Genomic DNA, 21361 nt, shown 5'->3' with positions numbered 1-21361 from the left:
GTATGGAATATTATTATTCATTCTATTTTGCTTTAAATGGTTTGCCAAGTTCCTCTCACAGTCTCACCTTACTGTACCGTCTTCTTCCCTGGACCAACAGCTGGTCTCTCTCTCAACCTGTCCCTCCTTTCCCCTGCCCACTAACCTGATTAGAAGGAAAGCTAACCTCATTTCTTTGCATTCATTCTCCCCCTTTTAATCTGACAAAGTTAAGAAAGCTGCCATTTCAGAGAAAGAGGCATGTAAAGTACATTAGCCTTGAGAAAGTATTCACACCCTTTGGACTTTCTTGTATTCATTCCTACTATACTCAAAAACTCTTATTAGTAGTAGATTAACAAAACAGTTTTGCATACTTGTGAGAGAAAAGGAAAATAATACATATTTCCTTTCTGTTTTCTTGTTTTTTTATCATTTATTTTGGGATTTAAACTTTTGAAGTGTATCGTATTCCTTCTCCAAGACTTATTAGTCTTATTAGTCTATTAGAATGTAGAACCACCTTTTGTTCCAGTTAGAGCTGCACGTGTTTTGATGGAAATCTGCAATTTTAGTCCAAGTCGAGCATGGATTTTCAACTATTATTGGGAAATAAATGGACTAAGATAACTGTCATAAAGATCGTTTCTTTAGGAGTCTGAATTTATTAATGTAAGTCAATAAACGTGTCAAATTAAGAGTTGAATTTGTTCCTTGTTGTTAACTAATATATAAGGCAAGGCAAGGCAAGGCAAGGCAAATTTATTTGTATAGCACAATTCAGTACAAAGACCATGCAAAGTGCTTTACATGATTAAAATACAGGAAGATAAAACAGAATCAATGCAAGTAGGAAAGAAAAAAAAATTAATCTAAAAATGTAATCTAAAAAAATTTTTGTTAGATTACATTTATTTATTTGATGATTTTTTTTTTTTTATGGAGAAGAAGAGGACTTTGTTTGACCTAATTTTCCAGTATTTGATTTCTAATTATATTTAAAGCTGTTAGCATTTGATCAAAAATTTCTCCTTGGGCAGTTGACAATTCCCCAGAACCTTGCCTTTTGTTCTACTACGATAGAACTGCAAAACCTTTCCCATTATCTACAGGTAATTTAACTCTGCCCGATATGCAATTTAACTCTGCCCAATACACACCAATCCTATGGCACATTAGATGTTTCATCTGTGAGAATACTAGTCTGGAAGTAACAATTTGTCAATTATTCGAGTACAAATCAAAATTATCTGAGTATGAATCAAAAGAGTGGCCTGTTGCGATTGGTGCTCCAAAATTTGTGAGTTATACTCTACTTTTTTTTAAACTTTGTGATGCGTAAATAAAATATACTAAATAATATGTTACTTATACTGTAAAGTTGGGATCTGTCCTAAATTTTGTGATTAGTGACCAAAATTTTCTGTTTCTTACTCAAAAAACATTTTTGATTGGTATTTGAAACTTGTGATTTTTACCTTTACTTTTTTACCTAGCTATCTGAATTATGCTCTTAAATGTGGGTTTTGTGCTTGAAAAATGTGTGATTTCTAGCCTTAAATCTTTATAAAGTGTATTCACCTTCTCTACACTTGTATTCTCACAGATAAAACATCTAATGTCACATGTATTTGTGTGTGTGTGTTGACAACAACAAAAAAATATCTTACATTTAGACATCTGTGTAAACGTTCTTAATTACAGATATCATTCCTCATAAAAACAGATGTTGTTTTTTTTGTCTTATAACAATGCATTGATCCTTTTGTAGTTCTGGACGTATGATGTCCTGCTGGAAGCTGAACCTCTGCAACTGTCTCAGTCTTACAGCTTTTCTTAAGTAACTGCCGTTTTACAAACATGAATCTTCAATTTCACTTAAATAAGCGTCTCTGATCATGTTAAGGAAAATTACTCCCTCCCTTCTAAATAATGCTGATGCCACTGAGATATTTTATGCTGCAGTTTAGAAATTCTGTGCTAGTTTTTGCTTTACACTTGAACCATAATATCAAGTATGTCCGGATTTTAGAGTGCATTCTGGTTGTGAAGTGTGAGAGAAGATTTTACCCTCACAATCTGAGTAATCCCGTCTTCTGCATGACAACTCGAAAATTTGTGACATAAACTTGAAAATTTGTGATTTACTACAGTAGGTCTATGGAGTCTATTTTGTCCCATTATTGTTACAAGCTAGGAGCATGTTTTGTAAATAGAAATGGAAAAAAATGCAAGCCAGAAATACATTTAAAAAGTAAATTTTATGTTTTATCCGATAAAAAAAAAAAGTTTTTATGTATATATATATAATTTTTATTTTCTTAATTGCAATTAATCGGAGAAGCTCTATAGTTAACTGTGATTACTTGCGGTTTAATAGCATGCCTAATGCCCATATCAAGGCAGTTCTAAGCTCATAATGTAGAATATTTAACCCTAGCCTCAATGGGAATCAAGTGAACACATGCAATTTACTATTTGCAATTTTTAATTTTGAAAATGGTTCAGACCAGGGGTCGCCAACGCGGTGCCCGCGGGCACCAAGGGGCCCTCAAGGGGGAAAACAGCAACTCAGCAGTGGGCTAAGTTTGAAATTTTATTTTATTCTGTGACTCTTCTTTTTAAGCATTTATAGAGCATTTCATCATAGTAATCATATAGGGCATTTTAGCATTTATAGAGATTTTAAAATTATAATGTTTAAAGTAAAATTAGAAATTAAAAGTTAACAATAAAAATGTGTTTAATTTGGATGAAGTTTAGGTGAACGCTGACCCCTCTTGTTCATAGGTCAGTATTGGTAGCCCTTCCTATGATTCGATAGCCATGAAGTAGCCCACAGCCTTGGAATTGTTGGTGACCCCTGGTTCAGACCAACTTCCAAATATTACCAGGATTTAAAGTAACACTGTCCTTATTTTGAGAGATTAAATAGGATATCAGGCCACTCTCCTAAGCTGCTTAAAAAATTAATAATATAAGGGGATAAATTAGGGTGTTCTTTTTTCATGTATTTTTACCCCTGCAACTTTGATCCCATTTGGGTCAGTATCAAAGCACAATGGAACTCTAATGTGCATGAAACTAGAGGAGTCCATGTTTTACATAAAACATACTCCATGCTTCATTATAGACACTGTTATTTACCAATAGCTGTTCATGGAAACTATATAGATAAAAAGGTGAGAACTACAAATAAAAGGCGTACCTCAGTCTCCATAATAAAAGTTTTCTCCATTTATCTCTGATATGCTGGTGAAGATTCTCAACCATTCAGGTCATAGTCATTCCAAAAAAGTAAGTAAAAAAAAAAAAAAAAAAAACAATCCACTGGACTTTGTTTCCAAGTTTTAAGATGTTTGGCTTCCCATCCAGGAAGCGTTTTCAATTCAAAATCTCAGAATTAGCGTTGAGTTCGAAGTGTTAGGGAGTGGACCAAAAACAAAGCCTTGTTTTGGCATAGATAACATACAAATTGAACCGGACGTACGGGTCCGCCCCTTAGGAATGGCCAGTCGCTTGGGTTCTTTGTTAGCCTGTAATTCCCCAAACCTGTCTATGTCTCTGAAAGGGGGGTCGTTAGAGGGAATTGTTGGCCTAGCTCAAGAGGCGAGATGTTCTGTTCCCCTGTACGGGGGTGGGGGTTTGCGATGATCACTGGTACTTTTTCAGCTTCTGGATTTTAACCGGCTGTCATGGAGCTGTTTTTTTTTTTTCTTCTCAAACTTAAACATGATGTATAAAACTCAGGTCATACTTTTTTAGTTCATCACATTTCATTGCTTCCCAAAATTACCAAAGGGGTATGAATACGGGTTAAACAACGGGACACGTTTGAAATGTGATTTTTTTTTTTTTTTAAAGACACTGTCATGGATTATTTTTTATTAATCACAATTAATGCAACGCTGACAGCCCTAATGTGCATATTTTTTTGTTTCTCTTTGTTTCTCAGATTGAGTTTTACAAATTAAAGTCTTTTCAAATTACGTTTCACAGATCACATTCTCTTTACTTCAAGCCCAATACAAACACTCGTTCTTGATGCACACATTCACCAATGAAAATGTGTTTGCTAACATCCTTACAGACCAATCAAAATCTCCTCATTCCTGAGGAAAGCTCACCCCCAGAAGTGAAGAGAATCTGATGTGTGAAAATATTACAATTTGTAAAATATTTGAAAATTTTAAATCTTTTTTGAAAAAAATGCTTTTTTAAAAATATAATTTGGAAATATGAAATCTGTAAAGACAAAACACAAAAATAGTCACATAAACAGATTGATAAATATGATAGCAATGTATCAAAAATAAATGTGATTTTAAAAACAAATTCTGAAAGAAAAGCAAAGTTACTCTTTTAGATTTTAATTTCTGGGTTGCATTTACAAAATGTTTTCTTTGCTTGTAACATTATGGAACAAAATTGATTCCAAATGGGTCTGCTTCATTCAAACAAGGTGAATGAGCAAAGATTATTCAGAATAATCTGTATCTTAGGTCACAACTGCTGGAAAAAAATAGTTCAACATTAAAGATTAAAATACTTTGAAAAGGCTTCGATGAAACCTTAACCCTCTAGCTGAACATGTGTTAAGACGCAGAAAGCAGTTTGCATCTTTTACTGAATATTTCCCCTGAGATTGATGGATTTATTCCCGGATTTTCTGGATGCAAACTCTGTAGGTTTTGCAGAAAAAACAAAAAAAGAGATAAGTAAAATGAATGCTAGGGTTATTCAACACTGATGTAGGCCAAAATGGAAACTTTGGTGTCCTCTGACCAGACCTCTTCTCCAACTTGTCTGCCGTGTCCCCTGCACGCTACACTCGCCTGACCAGACAGATTAAATGGATTGCCACGTCTTTGTAGGTGTGGAGCTTTGCCAAATAATTACCAGTTAAAGATGATGGATTGAACAAGGCTGTAAGAGATGGGAATTTTTCCAACCTTTTGTTCAGAGCAAGGGGGGGAATTGTGGCTCTCTTTAACGGTCTTAAGGAAAGAGTCAGGGTACGCCATGGGGACTGCCCATCCATCTCAACCCAACACTAAGACCCGCAGACAAACAACAGTGTACACACGCAATGATACATTTTTAACTATGAGGGAATGCTGGAGGAGACCATGCAAACTTTATGCAGAAAAAAATAGGCCAACATCTGTTATTGTAATATTTTTTGATGGCACAAGTCTGCTTTAAAATTCCCTCCAGCTTTCTCCCTGACTTTCTGGGCTGTTACTTGATCTTTCTGGCCCCTTTCTTTCCCTGATGTTCTCTAACAAACCTCTTAGCTTCACAGAACCTCTGTATATAACTTACCAACCAATCATGCGGCTCATGCTGTTGCTCTGTATTTTATTGAGGTGAATTTAAGTAAGGACAGAAAACTGCAAAATTGCAATCTAAATAAATATATAATTTTTAAATAAGTATATTTAAGTTAGACAATCTACCAGTGGGATAAGTTAGAAATAAAAAAAAATTCTCGATTATCTTATTGCAAGTGAATAACATTGAAATCTCTTCATTTAAGGACATTCTATTCTATTGGCAGATCATCTTGTTTTTCTGCTCCAATTAAGGGCTAATACATTTATTTTAAGAAGTTTTTTTCTGTATTACAAATTAGAAATAATTATTTTCCCTTTCATTTCACAGTGTCCAGTACTTTCATGAAAAGAAAGCGGCAAAATAGTTTTTTATAAGATGTAAAAATCTCCAGGAGGTGTGAATACTTTAGTGAGACATTTCACCAAAGTCAAGGAGGATATAGTGGCCAAATCAAAGTGTTGCTGATGTGGAAGCTGGTAACTGGGTAGAAACAATGTTTGTCCTAAAACCAAAGAAGGTTTCAGAGTCTGGCTCACCCTCTGGGCTTTGGCACCATGCATATTGGCCTGAACAGCCTGTTGTATAAAGCCAAGCTGTGATTATTTTCTCCTAGCTTTGCCAAAAGCAGGCAAACAGCTTGACGACATAGGCTGTCCTTATTATCATGCCCTTGATTGAGTCACTGTCAGAATCAAAAGCTCGTCTTTCCTAAGTCACAGCTCCTGTTTGGCCCCAAAGGCCCAGGGAGCTTTCCTTCCCCGTTTCTGCTTAAGATTTCTGTACCAGTACCCTGTGAGACACACAAAGCCGGGCCAAGGCCCCTTAATGAGGCCCTTTTTAGAAACTCTCCTCATGTCCTCCCTTGACCCGACTCCCCCCTCCCGTTCCAGAGCCTTTTGCAAAAGGAAGGGTAGAATATATTTTGAGTTAGGTTACAGAAGGACGTCAGGTTTTGTTTTTGGTTTAGAAGTTTTTAAATGATCAATCTAAGTTTTTCAGCATTTAAATTCCTTTAGCTTTAACTTAGGAGCACTTTATATTGGCAGCTGTACTAAGAGACTGTAATCTGACCAGAACTAACACTTAGAGGACCTCTTTAATCCAGTTAACTGAAAAGAGGACAAGAGGTCATTCTTTGCTTCCTGGGAATTAGTTTCTCTCAGGGCGGTTCTCCTAACACGCCCCCTTCCTCTACCTCCGTCCTTTGTTTTCTTCCTCTCCTTCCTCCTCATCACTTTAAATTTGATCTTTGCCTTTAGTCTTTCCCCTCAGGATCTCTTCTGTTTGTTTGTCGCTCTCTCCATCGCTGTGTCGTAGTGCTTGCTGTTCTCACGCAAAACGTTACGCCAGAGTAGGCCTGAAAACAACCAGAATCAATTTTAATGGTGTCACACAGCTCTTACACAAAGCAGTCACTTCCTCAAAGAGCAACAGATCCTGAAGACATGGACGGTTTTGCCTATCTTTACCGGCACTCCTGCTTAGGCTGAGGAAGATTTGTCTTTTTTCCAGCTTTTATTGTCATTACATTGTCACAAGTACAGAGCAACGAAATGAACACTCTACATTTAGCCCATCCCCTCGGGGAGCAGAGGGCTGCCATTGTGCGGTGCCTGGGGAGCAAAGAGGGTTTAAGAATCTTTGCTCAGGTACCCAGAGTGGCAGTCTGTGGGAGTGGGGCTTGAACTCAGGATTCCAAGCTCTATGCCCTAACCACTAAGCCGCCACTCCCCTCAAAAGATGAAAATCGCTAATAGTCAATAACATTGTTAGGGTCAAAAACACATACAATTCAATAAAGAACTGTTTAAATGACTAAACACAAGATCGTTTGTTGGTTGCATTAATACAGTTCAAATTAAAGGCAAAATTATAGACAATCAATTAAAAAGTGTGTTTAAACTAAATATTTGATCTCCGAAGAAGCTTTTATCTCCTAAAGGCTTATATAGTTAAATGCTTAATTATCACCTATTGAACTAAATTATGAATTTAGCTCCATCAGTCTAGAGAATTTCACGCCCTGATTGGATAATTCACATGTTGTCCCTATTGTAGAGAGTGCCTGCAAGGTAGAGTGAGGCAAAGGTCACGATTCTAGTGAAGTCAAACACAGGTCTTTGGTGCATACAGCTAAACGAGGGCATCGCTGCAATTCCAAAGAACACAACATGAAATTAACAGGAGTCGAAAAGTATGAGCTTTAGTTTATATACACTTTGCCAAAACTAGTCAGGGCTTAAATGTGGCTGTGATGTAGGATTTTTACTTACCGCTCTGCTTCACAATCTACTGCTATCTTCCTCCATACCCTCTGCCTAAGAGTTGGTGCACCACACCCAGCCCTGGAGCTTCGAGGGCTGACAGCAGGATTCTTGGCATATAGTGCATGGTGCTTGGCAGAGGCGGTGGATGGCTGGGTCTACCTCTCTCTGCAGCCAGGTGCAACTACTCAGTCTGGTGGTTCTTCCACTCTAGGTTGCATGGGAGAATGAGAAATCTACTCGGACCTAAAAAACTGTAAATCTGTCAAGATCATGTTTAATCTGAGATCAGCACTGTGTTTTCATGTAGGCTGTTTCTGTTGGTGAAGGAAGTTTTTATTTTTTTAAACCAGTCGTATACAATAGAATACTGATGGGGTTAAATACCTTTCCAGTTCCCACGGTCCCTGAATGCTACAGCTGGGAGGAGGTTGTTTAGTTGCTGTGTTTGGCTGTTGGTTATGATTCCAAACCCCCTGTCATTTGAGGCTCCGCCCCCCCCCCCCCTGACAAAACAGGGCCCAAAGGTTGAAGCCTAAAAAACTGAATACAACATATGACAATTTTAAAATTTGTGCCGCTTGGTTAATTAGCTTCAAACCAAATGAAAAAACGCAACTTTGCATCTCTTTTTTTTAGAACTTTAAAGGTAACCCCTGAAAATTACCTCTAAAGACAAGGCAAGACAAGGCAAGGCAAATTTATTTGTATAGCACAATTCAGTACAAAGACAATGCAAAGTGCTTTACATGATTAAAATACATGAAAATAAAACAGAATCAGAGCAAGTAGGAAAAAAATAAGAAAATAAATAAATAAAATAAAAACATTTAAAAAAAATGCAGACTCCAACAATGATGTCTTTACCAACTTCTGTCAACCCTGTTGACTTTATAGGTCCTGGACCTATTTATTTCAAACACAACGTTGTTTTTTCAAACCACAAGATCCCTGACCTTGACACGATAAACAACTCACCTGGTATGTTTTTATTCAGTACTTTTGAAATTGTCTTTAAACAGGGTTTCCGCTGGTCAAAATTATTAAACGTCATAAAAATATTATTTTTAATAAATGCCTGAATTGGCATTAAAATTCATTAAATGTGATTATTGTGGCATTTAAAATGATTTATAAAAAAAAAAAAAGAAAAGGTTTATAAAAACTATTTTGCCAGATATATTTGTGCAGAACTGCTTCCGGTTGGTCATAATGCCGTATGTTTGAAAAAAAACTTGAGGCGGAGAAAGAAGCTAGAGTGGGCCTCTTTCCTACTCTCGCCATTCCTGCAGGTTTTAAAGTCCAACACCGACACAATCTTTTTAAAATGAAATGGTCAGTTTTTCAGGTGATTAATATACTATATTGATTAAGATAAATAGATGTAAAGAAAGACATTTAATATGAGTTAGTATATTCCATTTAATCACTCAGTTTTATATATTTGATAAATTATTGATGCATTTTAATAATCATTTCCAATTTATTAATTACATTATTCATCATGTGGTGGCAAAGTTTATGCTCAGTGTCAGACATAATAATAAATAAGAATTAAATGCAAATGAAGCTTTCACATACTTTTGCATTTATTACTAAGCAATGTACTCTGTGATATAAAATATAATATCTAATTGTACTTCCTTTTGTTCAACTAAAAATAAAAAACAGCACATACTTTTTGTGTATGGTTTGTGATCTTATAGGTCAGGAGATATTGAAATTAGTTAGTAGTATGTAAAACAATAACGAAAACTGTTAAACTACTGGAGCTTTACTAAAAAAGACTAGAAAAAGTATATACATACATTTAAAATATATATGTATTATAACAAAAGCATCTAAACCAAAACATAACTACCTTGAAAATGAAGGCTTTTGTATATATACCCATAGCAATAGAAAGGGAAAGAACCACCTGGCACATAACATTTCTATCCTTTGCAATTTGTTGCACACAATATGTGCACATAAATTCACCAGAGAAAGTAAGCAAATATTATTATTCTTAGCAATGGTCTCTGCCAGTGAATCTCATAGGACATTTTTATTTCCCCATAAATGGTCACATTTGTTGATAAAAAGCAATTGTGACTAAAGCAGCTGAGAAGACGTCTTTCACAGCAAAGAGACACTGAAGAGATTCTGCAACAATTGGCAAATGCTGTAAGCTGCTTGACTGGCAAGGTAATTCTCAAAAAGATTTTTCACATTGTGACTTGTGTAAAGGAATGGACAGCGATTTAAAAAGATCTAAGCCAACTTTAACAACAAGAAAAACTGTTTCTCCAAAACACAAGGTTCTGTTTTCATCTTTCTACGTTGTTTTTGTTACCAAAAATCCCAGGACATGACAAAATACTACAACAGACAGAAAAATATTGGACTACATTTATAATATTCACCTATGATAAGTCAGTATTTGTCCATAAGATAATTATCAACACTTTTCTTTTTAAGTAAAGATGACAAAACATACTCTGCTCCAATATTCTGAGCAACACACCTACATGAGGTCAGGTACACTTAGTGTGTGAACACCGAACTTAATAAATAAATAACTTATGTTATATGCAATTCATCCATAGAAGCATGAAGTCACCCCCCCCCCCCCCCCCCCCCCCCCCCCCCTCCCCCACCCCTCCTCCATCACGTGTTTCATTACATCTCCACAATCATTGTCAATACACCTGTGTAGGATTAGGAGATCTCTCAGAAAGCGTTAATATAGTCTTGTGCAGCTGAGATGTTGGAAATAATTCTCTGTATTCTGGAAGCGGTTTATCGCAGCGGTAAAGTGAGGTGTTGAACATGTGAAACGAGGACGCAGGAGTTGTACAGACAGCCCAGGGGATGTGATGTAGTAAGGAATGATAGTGTGAAAACTGCTTCTGTAGGCAACACAAATGGAAAAGCACTCATGCTGTATGTGTGTGTGTGTGTGTGTTTCTGGGTGTATGACATGACTGCCCTGTCTGTTCTCTCCAACACGTGTGTGTGTGTGTGTGTGTGTGTGTGTGTGTGTGTGTGTGTGTGTGTGTGTGTGTGTGTGAACTTTGTGCATGTGCTTTCATCCACAGAGGCAGAGTTGGTCTACCAGAGGCGGGTGCTGACGATCACAGGCATCTGTGTGGCCTTGTTAGTGGTTGGCATCGTTTGTGTGGTGGCCTACTGCAAAACCAAGTATGTCTTTGAAGGAGGCATAAATGATCTCTCCTTGTTCGTGAAAGACTCTAAACCTTCCTATTACCCTGTAGAAAGAAGCAGCGGTGATCAGCTGCTGCCTCTGCTCATGCAGTGGGAGAGAAAAGGGAAATATGACTACAATGACAGATAAGGTTCTCCAGGCACATCCAAACTAGCTATAAAGGGGAAGTTCTGATTGAGAGAAGTGGAGTTATTTTAAGCTTGTATAAGCAGTCACCATCGTCCCCTTCAATAGATGCTGTCAGCTTTGGCTGGGCTCAAGTTTAACCTTAGCTTTAATTGCTTCTGTATCATCTATAAATAGATATTTTTTACTTTTATGATTAATCAATGTAGTAATTGTCACAGTGGAATGGAGGTGTGACAGGACCCAAATGCAGACACTGAAGCTGAAGTGGCTTCTTGAGGCAAAAATCCAAAAACATAAATCCACAAAATCCAACTGAGAACCAGGAATACTCACAACAAGGGGGCAAAGAAATGACGACAAACTAAAAACGGTGACTGAGCTTTTATGTAGACTTAAAGAGGATCTGAACACTGTGGATACTGATGTATAACCTAATTTGATCATGATCAGCTGGTTTTTGGTCTTTGTTATAAAGGCATATAAATGGGACTATGCCGCTTAGAAAGTGTCACCTGTTGGCGCTGACTTCCAGAAAACTGGCTGAAAAATTTGTCTCTTCAAAATATTTCTCCATTTGGGACAAACAAACAAAATCATGGTGTGGAAACTCTGAGGGAACCAACGACCAATCTCACTGACTAAAAGCTGTTTTTACACTACAGTCTGCAAGCTACAAGCACCATGTCTGTTAAAAAGAAGCCAATGAGATTTAAATGCAGAATTGAAAAAGAAAACTCTCCTTCCTATTAAACCACTTTAGTAAGAATTGTCAGTATGCATTAGAGCATAACTAGTTATAAAATGTATTAATGTGACTTCATAATATGTGATTTGAGTCGGAGTAATTGTTGCTGTACTATTTTAAATAAAAGTTATTAGATGTCATTACATGAAACACTGAATTCTCTGGTTATTGTATAATGTAAGAATCTCAAACAGTGTCATTCTTAGAGCTTTTAGTCTATTATTTTCAGCATTATTATTTTTCACCGTACATCAGAAATTTAATAGAAAGGAAATGGAGAAAGAAAAGATTAAGATCTGAGAACATACAATGAAAAGGCCTCTGATTTCGCATAAAGTGTGCTACTGGTTGTTAAGAAAAAACTGGTCTGTGGCATCTGCATGAACACAAACATACACAACTTTTGGAAAAGCCTTGTTGAAAATGTCACATTTGCTTCACAAAAATGCATATATATATGCATATACTTCAATTTCTTTGTGAAGTAAATCTTTTGGGGTTTTTTCTCTCCAAAAATAATAAGTCAGTGTTTAATAGAGAACCACTACTCTAACCTGAGGAACATACTTCAGGTTCAGTCTACTTAAGATTGCTTTCACCTACATACAGCCTTCTCTCTGTGCTCTGTGAGATGAGCATTCCCAGTCAGAACAGCATACCCATAGTCAATACCTGTTTATCCCTTTAGGTTATCCATTTATCTTATTTTTTATTTTTTTTTTGTACAAAAAATACATTTTAAACTACCTCAATGGGCATGTATCCCTTTAGACATGTTCAAAAAAACTATTAGATTACTTACTTTTTGGTGTTTTTTATAAGCGTATGTCGATCTCACCATAAATTGTTTTTATTTGTACATGACTAAAGGGATTCTTTTCATACAAAACTAAAGGGATAAACGCAAATCTGACGTCTTGCACATGTGTATTGACTATAAGTATGCTGTTCTGAAGGGGTATGCTCATCAGACAGAACACCGGCTGTCAAAAGCGTTTGTTAGTTCATTTATGGGCTTTACAAACTCAGCAGCTTTAGTCAGGGATGTGTTGTTTATCTTTGCTACATGACGTTTAAATAGAAGCGGTATATAAAGTAGAAATTATGTTCTAAAGTGCAGAAAAAGTTATGTTTTAAAAAGAGTAAGGTAATGATAAATTTAGAAAAGAGCCAACTGTTTTTTACATAATCCTTTGATGTTGTTTTTCTGGCTTTTCTTAGGTTTGTTGTGTGAGTTTTTAATCTTAGGTCGGTTGTCTTTATTCTTCATCACATCTTAAAAGCTCTTTTCTGTGTGCAATTATTTCTAATAAAGCTGAAAGTATTTTTGGTTATGTTTAGCAGAAAACAATCTCCATGTTTCATTTTTTGATGAGTAAAAATATACAAATATAAATATTACAGAGTTTCTTTTAGGTAACAGTGCATACAAAAAGGGGTTATTTCATACAAGTTGTAAGAGAAACAGGAAAAACTAGAACCTACAGATAAAAATAAATGGGACCAGTAAAAAATTTAATTAACAAAAAAGAAGTAAGATATGAGGGAAAGAAATGCTTTTATCCGATCACTTACTTTCACACATTTGTACCATCCCTCCAGGTCACAGAGGAGACAGATGCAGAATCACCTACATCAAAACCAGAATCAATTTGTGGAGCAGCCAAACCGCATGTTGGCTAATGGGCCAAACCACCCAGGGCCCGGTCCTGAGGAGATCCCCATGGTTGATGTGAGTCCACACAGCAGCAGCACACAGCGGGCGGATCGTAACTCATCGAATCAGGAAATAAAGTCATACAGACCGCTGAGGACCACGGAAAAAAAACAAAAACACGCCATGCATCAGGTCACAGCAAGCAGACACAGGAAACAAAAGACAGGAAGAAAAATCACCCGGTGGAAAATCTCAAAACTAATTAGGTTATCTGGCAACAGGTCAAGTAGCATGATGGAGTATTAGGTGCTTGGAGGAGAGGAAGAGTCTGTCATGGGGAAAGATGAAGAGGAAATAGCCACTCTGAAAGATTTCATGGGCAAATAGTTCCATAATTACAGAATAACATTTCTCAGCGTGTGATTTACAGTGAAGGTGGAGATTCTGTCATTTGGAGCCAAAGACGCTATTAAAACATTAGAGGACAACGCTGAAAAAAAGTATTTAACAAATGGCTGTGATCTTCAGGTGGCCAGGCAGTAATTCATCAACAACAAACATGATTCGGCCGTGAAAAAAGGAACTCCTATGAAAACGTGATGCTAACGAACACAGTACTTTATGTTTGCCACTCTTCTGTTTTCAGAAGATTAATAACATCTTAATTTGTCATTGCGACGTAAACAGACAAGCCTGTCTTCTGCATTTGACCCATCCCTGAAGGAGAACTCCTCCCTAGATCCAAGCACCCTGCTGCCGCCATTTTCCCAAACCTCTACTCTTTACCTGAAAAAAGAAGTGATGACTAATGCAGCACCATTGCAAGTCCAGCTTAAATATTCAACAAATCTCCCCTCCTTAAAATCTTCCTTCTCTGTAGGCTATATAGAACATATATTGAACACTTTTGTGTGTTTTTTAAAGATCAACTAATATAGTTTGTTTTTCTTAACCCTTCATAGGAAACTTTTTTAAGCCAAATTTTAAGCCAACAGCGTTATTGGAATCCTGGACAAGCGCTTATTACCTTTCTAACATTCAAAAGATATGGATATTTTGATGGCAAAAATTAATTTCAATGTAATAACAAGAATCACCAACTTGCCTGAAAATATTAAGAAAAATAACAAAAGTGCTTCTATAAGAAATTCATGAAAAACACTCTGAGAGGGAAAGAAACACATTTCTTTGGTACAACATAATCTTAGAGGCATTAATGCTGATACTGCCACTTACTTTTTTTAGTTTATAAACCTAAATATAATTGTTAACTAGGCTTATTAACTTTTTAACTTTACTTTTTCAACATTTTTATTAGCTTTTTACCCTTTTTTTCTTGACTTGTTAGCTTCCAACTTAATTTCCAGTAGGTAATATATCAATTAAGGGCTCATCTAATTGGTCAAATGCCAAATTAAGATGTACAGCCATGTAGCAGCATCTTTGCTGAATGGCTGGATATAGATCTTGTGCTTCTAGACCTCACTGAGGAACAGGAGGACTCCATTTGTAAGGGGTGTGCAAGTGATCAAAAATGGTGACTTGCTCTATAAAGGGTTACGGACGATTTTAGTGCAGATAAATTTTGGTATCAGTATAAACAATCCCCGATGTTTGCTGCAGACTCTTTTTAGTTCAATATTGCTTTAAAATGCAACGCACCGGCTGATACAGATACAAGAAAACAAAACACAAATTGTCCAAAAATATTACCTGTATTTCTCAGATTGTTTCTCTAATCTCATTTACAGCATTTTCACAATTGGTAATTCTGCTGGAATTCCTCTATAATGCATTGCTTTTACTTTTTCTATTTTTTTTTTATTCAATATTGTTCCTATTATTTAACTAATAATGAAACTTTAACACGTCTGACTGCTGAAATGAATCCCCTCTGGATGATAAAGTTGATCTTATCTCCAGATGTATAATTTTCTGATTGTTAGATAAGTTTTTCCTAATTTATTAAACTATTTAGGGGGTGGTTCAAATAATCAGTTCTCTGTATTCAGACACTTTTTGTTTCCCTCTAAGTCCTCCTCACTAATCCTGTTGTTTTTCCTCTTTGGGGTTTCCCTTATGGCCTTGGGTTATGGAGTGAAATATCTTTCATTATTCTTACAAGCAAATAACATGTTTTGTAAATGTAAATTTGAAAATAATGCAATAAGAAAATGAAACTAAAAAACTTCTTAAATTTTTCCTGTTTTCCTAGATACATTTTTTTTCCAAAATATTTCTTTTTTTAAACTTTATTTTTAAAAATGTATTATTCTTATTTATTTAGATTTTCTATTTCAAAATTCTCTTTGAGTTTTAAAAGTTGCATTATATTTTCAAATGGTGCTTTACGGATCACACTCCCTTCTAGCAGTGGACCTTCCTCTGTAGTGAAGAGCATTTTCATTTGTCTGCATGGAAAACATTTATTTGAGAAAAAATAAAAAGGACCAGGTTCTAACTTTGCAAAAACTATGAGTTCAACTAACAGGTTTATAACAAGTTCATCGACTCATTAACTTGAATGCAATCCCTCACACTAAGCATGCTTTTAGCGACAGTGGAGAGGAAACACTCCCTTTTAACAGGAAGAAACCTCCAGCAGAATCAGGCTCAGTGTGAGCGGCCATCTGCTGAGGCCGACTGGGGTTCAAGGAGACAGAAGCAGAGACACAAAAAGCAGCTGTAAAAGGCGGCCCCATCCAGGAAACACACAGCCTGGCAGATGAGCTCCGAGCCACCCCAATGTGAAAGGATAAAGAGAGCACCTCCAGCCAGTCGCAGTCAGAGAAACAGGACTACACTGGTAAACAGGCTGATCTCCAACATCTATAAACAAAGGTGTTGATGGCAGCAGCAAAGCTGATATTTCTCTCCAGGATGGAGTCACAGCCAAACAGGAACAGACCAGATGAAGCAACTATAAGAAAAAACAGAGAGAGCAGAACGTTAGAGATTGAACTAACAGATTCTGCAGATTGGGAGAATAGAGAGAGAATGAAGCAGAATGATGAAATGATTAATTTATGACTATGAATCATATTTATTAATAAAACTCTAAACTTTATGAGTGAGAATCACAAATTTAGAAGTACTAATCACAACAGGTCAATGTTTTGATTCACACTCCTAAATTTGTTATTTCTTGTTTTTTAGTATTTACATTAGTTATTTGTAGTTGTATTTTTTGTAAAGTTGTTACTCTCTAACTTACATTCATACCTTAATGATTGTATTCTGTGGTTTGACTTTCTGCCAATGTGTTTTTATCTTTTGTATGGTGACCAGAAGAGTATCCAGAAAGGCTCCTTTGAAATAAGATGTATTATTATTATAAACTTCTAAACCCTGAATTATAACAGATGAAACATCTAGTGTTGGATGTTTGTTTGAGCTCACAAGAAACAATAAGAAATCTTAAATGTGTTCTTGTTTACTGACCTTCATTTTAGAATTTAGACACTTATGAATATGTTTTTAAATGACAGTTATCTTACCCCTTATTTAGATCATTCCTATGTCATGTTAAAATGCTTATAACCATTTTATCTCTATTGTGAGTTTAAAAGGGTTGATAATCTCCAGCAAAGCCTGCAGCTACCATCCGAGCAGGAGCAGATATATCATTGTATTTAATTAAATTTCAATGCCCTGAATATAATTTAAGTCTGTGTGAGAAATACCCCCCGTTATCCATTAATACTAAAGCAAGGATAGAGGAAGCAAACCGCACAGCGAGGCTCCGCTGCCTCCTTGCCTCTGGTTGCTGATGGAGGTCGTTTTACTTCAGGACCTAAATTTAACACAACAATTAAAGTTCTTTTAGGCTTCTGTGCAGCTCTGCTTCAGATTGGATATTTATTTGTATCAAGCTGTCTGGGTGGGGGGGTTGGTTGGAGGATTTATGGCCACATGTTTAATAAATGTTACAGACAGAGCAGAGAACACCTTCCCCTTCCTGGACACATAGCAGGCCTGAGTCATCAGCCATTCAGATGGACAAATGCTGAATCGTTCTTTTATAATTGTTACAATTTGTATAATTTTCCAGGTATCAGTTGGACTTTCCTCCATCATTATATCTGTTTTGTTTGTTTATTTGTTTTTTTAGAGTAACACAGGAAATGTAGTAAAACTTGCTCTCATGTTTGATTTGTAGTACATTTCGAAGAGTGTCCCTACGACAGAGTGTGTGATGAGTCATGGAGCTGAGGGTGCAGGAAACTATGCAGGCAGCCGAATGTCAACGCGCTCCCATCACTCCACCACTGCCTCACATGCTTCCAGGTAGACCAAACACACACACACACAATCACACCCAGGACACTAAACCATCGTCTGGTTCCCATAGACACCAACACTGATGCAACCAAATCCACTTTATGGTCAAGGCCACAATGTTTAATCAAATAGAAGTGAGTGTCCGTTTAAACATAAGCTTTACTAAATCTAAAAGACCTTTTTTAATGAAAAAAAAAAGAAGTGAATCTAAAGGGGTTTTCAGTTGATATAAAACTTCACTCAGTTTAGGTTTTGTATTTAACATGTTAAATTTCAAGGTTCAACTGTATTATTAGGGAAAAAAAGTCTAAGTCATACAATAACAATATGTGAGATTGGTGTTCTTTATTCAAGCGGCATTTATTAATCCGTGCAAGGGTGAACATTCAGCCTTTGCTAATGTTTCTGTCTGTTCTGGACTAGACAAGGTTTTTCTAACCATCACCGTCTGCAAAGAGCTGTGAGGTTCTCCACATACAGTTAATCAAAACAAGTTACACTTGAAGAAAACAGTAAAATGTTAGATAAGCGTTGAATCCGATGGAGTCTAACCTTTTACCAAAACATCTAAAACTGGAAGATAAAATAAATCAGGAAGATAAGACTTACATCTAGCCTTATCTAACAGGTGGTCGGCTTGAGAGGATAATTTCTACAATAAAGGGAAGCAAAACAAGCTCACAATCACTGTTATTAACTAGAGGCTTAACAGCAGTAAGATAATTTTTTTCTTATCACAGCTTTTTTTCTTTTTTATTTATCATTACCTTTTACATTTTCAACATCTTTTTTGTTGCTTTAAATTTCAATAGTTTAAATAACAGTGAGTTGTGTTTAGCTGGTATTTAGTGAAATGTTAACAGAAATCAACCTGTCACTAATTCCAAAAAAGAAAATTAAAAAACGATCCTCTGGACTTTGTTTTAGAAGTTTGAAGACGTTTCGCTTCCCATCCAGGAAGCTTTTTCAATATAAAATGTCAGGAATAGCATTGAGTTCTAGGTTTTATACAGTAGCCTAACAAACCTTGTTTTTGAAACAGACGAAGGGGTCTAACCCTTTGGAATGGGGGTCCGGATTAATAAATGCTGCTTGAATAAAGACCGATCTCACATATTGTTAATATAAGACTTTTTTTTTTTAACAACAGCAAGAGAAAAGTGAACTTTTAACTTAATACCTTGAGCTCTGTGAGCGCTCCATTGAAAGCTGCTGCTGCTGCAGTGCATGCTGGGACAGCTGTCAAGCTCGAGAACGGACAAATCTGCTCTGATGCATGCTGGGTAAAGAGGGAGGGGCGAGAACAACATCACGAGTACTTTGTCCGTTCTCGGTCTTCTTGTTCTTGTGAATTGGAACAGTGCTCGGGCTGAGGCTGATGGACATTTCACGAGCACACGAGAACGCTCAAGTACACATAATGAGAAACGGCATATGACATTTCCGTCTGTTAGATAGTAAGCTACAAAAATTACAAAGCTTGTTAGCCCGTAATCCAGCTTTTTTCGACGTATAGCTTCACTATACAGGTGCTGGTCATAAAATTAGAATATCATGAAAAAGTAGATTGATTTCAGTAATTCCATTTAAAAAGTGAAACTTGTATATTATATTCATACATTACATACAAACTCATATATTTCAGATGTTTATTTTGTTTAACTTTGATGATTACAAATGACAACAAATGAAAATCTCAAATTCATCATATCAGAAAATTAGAATATTACTGAAGACCAATAAAAACAAAGGATTTATAGAAATGTTGGCCAACTGAAAAGTATGAACATGAAAAGTATGAGCATGTACAGCACTCAGTATTTAGTTGGGCCTCCTTTGGCCTGTATTACTGCAGCAATGCGGCGTGGCATGGAGTCGATCAGTCTGTGGCACTGCTCAGGTGTTATGATAGCCCAGGTTGCTCTAATAGTGGCTTTTAGCTCTTCTGAATTGTTGGGTCTGGTGTATTGCATCTTCTTCTTCACAATACCCCATAGATTTTCTATGGGGTTAAGGTCAGGAGAGTTTGCTGGCCAATTAAGAACAGGGATACCATGGTCCTTCAACCAGGTACTGGTAGCTTTGGCACTGTGTGCAGGTGCCAAGTCCTGTTGGAAAATGAAATCTGCATCTCCAAAAAGTTGGTCAGCTGCAGGAAGCATGAAGTGCTCTAAAACTTCCTGGTATGTGGCTGCGTTGACCCTGGACCTCAGAAAACACAATGGACCAACACCAGCAGATGACATGGCACCCCAAACCATCACTGACTGTGGAAACTTTACACTGGACTTCAAGCAACGTGGATGAAGTGCCTCTCTTCTTTTCCTCCAGACTCTGGGACCTTGATTTCCAAAGGAAATGCAAAATTTACTTTCATCAGAGAACATGACTTTGGACCACTCACCAGCAGTCCAGTCCTGTTTCTCTTTAGCCCAGGCAAGACGCTTCTGACGCTGTCTGTGGTTCAAGAGTGGCTTGACACAAGGAATGCGACAGCAGAAACCCATGTCTTTCATACGTCTGTGTGTGGTGGTTCTTGAAGCACTCACTCCAGCTGCAGTCCACTCTTTGTGAATCTCCCCCACATTTTTGAAGGGGTTTTGTTTCACAATCCTCTCCAGGGTGCGGTTATCTCTCTTGCTTGTACACTTTTTTCGACCACATCTTTTCCTTCCCTTCGCCTCTCTATTAATGTGCTTGGACACTGAGCTCTGTGAACAGCCAGCCTCTTTAGCGATGACCTTTTGTGTCTTGCCCTCCTTGTGCAAGGTGTCGATGGTCGTCTTTTGGACAACTGTCAAGTCAGCAGTCTTCCCCATGATTGTGTAGCCTATAGAACTAGACTGAAAGACCATTTAAAGGCTTTTGCAGGTGGTTTGAGTTAATTAGCTGATTAGAGTGTGGCACCAGGGGCCATCAATTTTGAACCTTTTCACAATATTCTAATTTTCTGATATGATGAATTTGAGATTTTCATTTGTTGTCATTTGTAATCATCAAAATTAAACAAAATAAACATCTGAAATATATGAGTTTGTATGTAATGTATGAATATAATATACAAGTTTCACTTTTTAAATGGAATTACTGAAATCAATCTACTTTTTCATGATATTCTAATTTTATGACCAGCACCTGTAGCTTACATCCACTTACAGATCAGGATATCCCATATACTTCAAAGTCAACAAATAGACTGGTGTTTCTTTTACTTTTTTCTTTTACTTTCTTTTATAAATATTAGAACTATTTTATAACTATATTAGCAACATGGTTAGAATTGGTATCAAACTGAAGACAAAGAAATTATTTTCAGATTTAACAGTTTATTTTTAAGTTAAACGTTGTGCCCCTGATCTTTCTCTATAGTCTTGATGCTTTCAGATTCCACAGCTCAGTGTTTTCAGTGCTGCTTTAACCTTGCACACCTGCTGTTAACTGCCTCACCTGCAGACACGAGGAGCAGACGTGGAGCATGGAACGAACAGAGAGCGTAAACTCAGACTGCCAGTCAGGTGGGCTCTCCAGCTCAGTGGGAACCAGTAAGTGCAGCAGCCCGGCATGCATGGCGAGGAGGGCCGCCAACTACGGCTGCAGAGACATGTCGGGAATGGGGATGCAGTATGGGGACTCATACGACTCTCTAAGAGATTCGCCTCACAGTGACAGGTAAAGAAAGCCTCATTGAAAGTTGTGTTGTGTTTTTGTTGTTTTTTTTCCACAGGTTCTTGTACTCTCGTGCATAGATTGGTTAGAAAATA

General features: G+C 36.8%; 1 protein-coding gene across 6 annotated transcripts in view; it reads left to right on the top strand.

Moving 5' to 3' along the window:
* Nucleotides 1–21361, top strand: part of nrg2b (neuregulin 2b) — a 121337-nt gene that overhangs the window by 92208 nt on the left and 7768 nt on the right. For 5 of the 6 annotated variants that reach the window (XM_038277629.1, XM_038277626.1, XM_038277624.1 and 2 more), the window contains 4 exons: nucleotides 10661–10763; nucleotides 13265–13394; nucleotides 17479–17606; nucleotides 21054–21269. In XM_038277629.1, the coding sequence (XP_038133557.1) occupies nucleotides 10661–10763; nucleotides 13265–13394; nucleotides 17479–17606; nucleotides 21054–21269 (577 nt within the window). The remainder of the gene's footprint in view (nucleotides 1–10660; nucleotides 10764–13264; nucleotides 13395–17478; nucleotides 17607–21053; nucleotides 21270–21361) is intronic. The other variant, XM_038277628.1, reaches the window with a different exon arrangement.

Source organism: Cyprinodon tularosa, unplaced genomic scaffold (genome assembly GCF_016077235.1).
Source record: "Cyprinodon tularosa strain WSP-4 unplaced genomic scaffold, ASM1607723v1 ctg133, whole genome shotgun sequence".
In the NCBI taxonomy this organism is placed as follows: Eukaryota; Metazoa; Chordata; class Actinopteri; order Cyprinodontiformes; family Cyprinodontidae; genus Cyprinodon; species Cyprinodon tularosa.
The sequence above is the reverse complement of the archived record's forward strand: the minus strand, read 5'-3'. Positions and strand labels throughout refer to the sequence as shown.